Source organism: Limulus polyphemus, unplaced genomic scaffold (genome assembly GCF_000517525.1).
Source record: "Limulus polyphemus unplaced genomic scaffold, Limulus_polyphemus-2.1.2 Scaffold909, whole genome shotgun sequence".
NCBI classification, from domain to species: domain Eukaryota; kingdom Metazoa; phylum Arthropoda; class Merostomata; order Xiphosura; family Limulidae; genus Limulus; species Limulus polyphemus.
Genome location: NW_013666519.1, coordinates 175,726 through 181,288, shown reverse-complemented (window position 1 = coordinate 181,288; position 5,563 = coordinate 175,726). Strand labels below are relative to the sequence as shown.

The 5,563-nt window shown below is 29.6% G+C and overlaps 1 protein-coding gene across 1 annotated transcript in view; it reads right to left on the bottom strand.

Moving 5' to 3' along the window:
• Positions 1–213: 213 nt before the first annotated feature.
• The window catches only part of LOC106461174 (proteasome activator complex subunit 4-like), a 119,936-nt gene continuing 114,586 nt past the window's right edge, over positions 214–5,563 (bottom strand). Inside the window, exons 38-39 of the mRNA XM_022388036.1 lie at positions 3,794–4,015; positions 214–3,092 (exon numbers count right to left, since the gene is read on the bottom strand). Of these exons, the coding sequence (XP_022243744.1) occupies positions 2,958–3,092; positions 3,794–4,015 (357 nt within the window). The 3' untranslated portion in view covers positions 214–2,957. The remainder of the gene's footprint in view (positions 3,093–3,793; positions 4,016–5,563) is intronic.

Sequence of the window (5,563 nt, the reverse complement as noted above, 5' to 3'; positions counted from 1 at the left end):
TACACAAAATATAAAACCTTTCATTCTAAGTACAAAGGATAACTAACTTGCTTCAGGAGATACAAAATTGACATATTTGAGAGTATATCATTTCCTTATTAGGACAGTACTTGCTCAATATTTTCAACCTAAAATTAGCAAGTCACTGGAAGTAAATGTCAGAAAGTTATGATTATAGCACCCTTCTTAAAAAAAAAAAATACACCAGCTGTCTGAAAATTTATTTTCAATTTTATTTGATTTCTGAACTGCCCAAACTACATTTATATGTAAGTACATAGAGAACATCTAATTAGAGATTTCTTACAGTACAGGGAATCAGTTTTTTTAGGGTAAATATATATTATTTGAGGTTACTGTAAAATATCCCTAGCTATGCATGCTAGAAATTACTAATTTATTTCTTAGAACAAAATTTCTACATTTATTTAATTTGAACATTTAAAGGCACTGATGCTTGAACATGAAACACATTTATCTTTTGAGTTGTATGACTTTTTGACTCACTACAGCTCAGACAATACTCGCTGAGATGTTAGAAATTGAAAGGAACTTTTAAGGTTCTTCATATGGTTATAAGCTAAGCATCAATGCCTTTAAATTATTTATAATTACTAATATGTAAAACATTTAATAAAAAAATAAAAAGGAATCAACAAAAATTAAATTGTCTGCAGCAGTAAAAAAATCTTAATAGATATGCACAATTCTTACCTAACCATTTTTTTTGCTAAATACATTGTCCACTTAATGATGGGTATAAAACAATATCTCCAACTATTATGTTGAATAAATTAAAAAGCAAATAACCTTTCCTATGCAAATGTTACACATTTAAAATTTAAAGTATTTTGTCACAAATGTGTTGTCATTGAACTAAACTTTATGGTGCATGCAATAAACCCACTAGTCTTTAGTTTGCAGCATAATGAGAAATAGTATTTAGTTCCAACTGTTGGAAAACAAGTTAAAATAATCCACTAGTTTTTTGTAGCAACTTCAGGAGAATTAGTAGTAACTTCCAACTGCAGAAAAGCAAGTTGAAAAGTTCGCTAGTTTTTTTGAAGACGGACACTTTTCATTTCCAACAACAGGGAAAACAAGTTTAAAAAAATGACACAATTGCATCATGCAATGATAAGTGACTTTAAATAATTTACTTGAAGATTTGAAAGGTTACACAGTATACTTAAAAACATATGACTGTATAATTAATTTCACATGTAGCTATTCTATTTGTTATTACTTACTTCTTTAAATTTTATTGGCTTTAAATAAAACATACATAGATCATTAAATGTTCACTACAACATCACTCACTTTCTACCAAATTGAACGTCTGGTTTATTTTCATTTACCCATTATTGAACAAACACTATTTTACTCTCCCGATTTAATGGTAATACCAGATACGATATTTTCAATTTTATCAGCAAATGTTCTTACAACAAAAAAAAAGGTATGAGAAATGCAGTGGATATTTATATTCCTCATTACAGTAATATATAAACATTTGAAGCACAGGTTCATTGAGAATTATATCAGTTTTTAAAACATTAGCCACTCAAAGAATAGAAAGAACAAAAAAAACCAAGAAGCTTGAGAAAAAACAATATAAGTGCCACTTTGTTGTTAAGCACAAAGCTACACAATGGGCAATTTGTGCTGTGCTCACTGTGAGGGATCATACCCTGAACATGTTCATTAAAAGCTCCTTAGCTTACCAATGAGCTACTGAAGGGGGGGGGGGGGGTCTTGAGAAAATAAAAACTTCAATCTAGATAACAAATTAATACTCTTCTATGTAATCCATACCTGAACTTAGGTCACATTACAACCATATACATCAGAGAAATGGATTCTACAATTTATTTTCCTGTGATGGCTGTTTTTGCCAAAACATCTATTAAAATCCATTTATATGTTGCTCAGTATGTGTTAAAAATTAAGATTAGAAAATATGTGAAGTAAAAAAACATGTAACACTGATTTGTATACTTGTTTTACACACAACCTAGCAGTATTTGCTTGAAAACTGAATTAAATATTTCTTTCTAACGACGAAGATCACTAAAAAGTGCTGAAATACACATATGCAATTAAACATGAAAAAATACTGGTTAAAAAAATAAAGTATTGTTATGTTAATTTTTTTTAATTCAGAAAATCATTAGAAGATGATTAGCTACTATTTGCTAATTGCAACTGGATATTGGTACATTAAAAAATTGATTGTTACTTTTTTTTTGTTGAAGACACTTTATAATAAAACTGAATATTGAGACTGAAAGTACAGTGTGTGATCTTTTTTAAAACAGTAAGATTTCATGGATAAATTTAAATTTAAAGATTTGGATTCAAAACTAATAGCCTTAAATAACAACAAAAACTACTGTTTATGGCTTGTTTTTTTTTACAAGGTAATAACATTATTCCTTATCAAACTATAAACTATAGTTTAGGTTTTGTCTTGGAATAAAAGACTGATTATTAAATTAGATATTAGACTTTGTGTTTGGTTTGTAAGTTTCCTTATAAACTACGTGAAGTTTGAGCAAACTTTCAACCTCACAAATATATATTTCAGATTGTAGAGTTCGTCAAGTCGTTTTATGTATTTGTCAAACTTTGTTCATAAAAGGACAGCTTTACCATTTTAAATATTAAAAATTTCACTTCACTACAAAATCATAAACCTATGTGGCTGAAGTCCAGCTTATTTAATGGCAGTTAAGGAACTGATACATTAACATTTTCTTTTCTCACTTTTTAATAACTTTTATAAAGTATCATATATCAATAAGTTTCATACAAAACATCTCCAAGCTCTATCTCAAGCTCTTTTTGAAAACAAATTATTATAAATTTCTTCTTTAAGAGCATTTAGAATAAGCTATCTTTACAGTATCAGATAACTTTTTGTTTCCATCTCTTCATCCTTTATCTAGCACCTGATATTAAGCATAATAGCTTGGTGAAACCAAAAGATCTGTAATAACAGCTAGCTGATCATCAGTAAATTTTAATTTATGATCTCGCCAGCTGTCATGATGTGTGCGGCGGAAATTGGAAAGCGTCTTCTTGATTGTAGACTGAAACAAAAAAGACAAACAAATAATTCAGAGACAAAACGTTAAGATAATTCTATCATTTATACATTTGTTTTCCTTTTATTACAAGGATATAAAATGTGAAATCAAGCCTATTACTAATTTAATATTAAGGAAGGCAACTAATACACACATGTTTATATTTTTCACACAAATGTTGTAAAAGCTATAAATCCCAATTTTATTCCATGTCTACAGTACTTGTCAATTTTAGTAGCGTCAAAATATGGATTTATATCTTGAGGAAATAATGTAGACACTATTTCTAGCCTAGTTTGTTTACTTTTTTAAGTCCCTAGTTGTAGGCTTGAATATATAATCTTTGCATTTTGATTCAACTTGTTTTTGTACATTTTTGAAGATCCCTATTCCCCTTTTTTAAATTAACAATTCTGAATTATCTTGTAATACACAATGATTCATTAAAAAAGTTAAAAATTATATTCTAGTACACGATGCCAATGACAAAATACATCTATAAGTTTACTTACTTCATTCAAACTATTGTAAACAATACTTTAGATCATACAATAAAGATAAGAATGAAATGCAATTCCTTAAAATCTTTATAAAATTAAACCACAGCTAGAAAATATGGATAAACAAAATTTACAACCAACAGATTCAATCAAATATTTTTGCTGCTAATATTTTTTATGTCTGTGTCAGAAATAATGACTTACAGGAATTGGCTGAGGATCATTTAGGTGATCTCCTAACATAACCAGCACATCAGGTAGGAACTCTGGAACATCATACGGATAAGCATTCACACATGCACACAAGCCAAGTATCCCAGCATGTCTCTCAGTGAGCTCTTGAAGGTCTACTATTGATAAGCCAGAGGCTCTATCTTGCATCTTTCTTTTCTTCAGTTTCTTCCTGCACTTAACCTTGAAACTCTCCTACAAAAAAAATGGATGTTGCTAAATGCAGCAATATCTTAGATAATCTTAAAACTTTAAGCAAGTAATATGTTGATTTTGATTTGCTTATTTCAGAGCACATCTACAACAATAGGCTATCTGGTCCCTGTCCAACATGGGGGAATCGAACTTTGAATTTTAGCACTGTGAGCCCATAAATTTACCATTTGGCCACTGGAAGATGCCGGTTATTAGAGATCAATAATAAGTTTAAACTACCAAGTGTTCTGGGTGTAACTAAAACATAGTTTGAGTAAGTTAATGCAATGGATACTTATATCATAAAGTATATTGATTTTTATTGAACAATTTTGTCCTAGATGCATATCCACATTTGTTCCAAGTATACAAAACATACCATCAGAGAATCACAATTTCTTCCTGAGCCACATGCAGGTTTATAATATATATTGCCAACTATCCTTCTTGAATGGTTTGATTTTAAAAAAAAAGATATGGTGTGGGCATAAAAATTTCCAGAAAAAAAAACTTATCCATACTAACTCTTACCTACGCCATTCTTTCTGCTAGCCAGAATCATTTAAAATAAGAAAGATTAAAATTCTTAGGGACAGAACCAAATGAACCAATGCCACAAATATTTAGATGAAGATTTAAAATCATTACAAAAGATATTAAAAATTAATACATATGCTACATAAAGGCCATAAAAACAGCAAATAAATGGATTCCCTGTGTACAAGAAGCTAGAAGCAACTGAGATCCTATATATCCAACTAATAATTCAAAAACACAAATGGTGTTCACTACTCAACCTTACATACAAAGATTAGATGGAAAGTAATGGAGAATATTTAGCTTATTCAACATTAAAATAGGTTTGATGAGAAAATGGTAATTTATATAGGAAACAAGTTCTGTGGCATCACATACAGCATGCAGGCTTGAGTATATTACAAATGCCTTAAAAAAACAACACCAAAATGCTACAAGCCTGTAGCATAATAAGAAATCCACTGTGCCCGAAAATGCTTATTCCAATAGTTACAGTACTATGTGGAGAAACATTGAAATACTTGGATGAAACAGTGATCACCAATACAGAGGCTCCAAGGGATCAATTTGGACTGAAACACATGGAAGTGGCTCTAATAAAGCCCTAAATAAAAACAAAGGTAAAATTGAACTTAATGACATATGGACTCCACTCATAAAAAACTTTACCATGAATAATCTATTTTTAGTTTAGTTTCTTTTTTTTAAATAGATGTCTTCAATCTTGAAATTAGTGGAGTTATTGTCGTGTTATATGTTAGTCTCTTTAATCAAGTTATTGTCATGTTATGTGCTAGTCTCTTGAACAAAGTTATTGTCATGTTATGTGCTAGTCTCTTGAACAAAGTTAGTGTCACGTTATGTGCTAGTCTCTTGAACAAAGTTATTGTCACGTTATGTGCTAGTCTCTTTAATAAAGTTATTGTCATGTTACGTGTTAATCTCTTGAGTAAAGTTATTGTCATATAACATGCTAGTCTCTTTAATAAAGTTACTGTCATGTTATGTGCT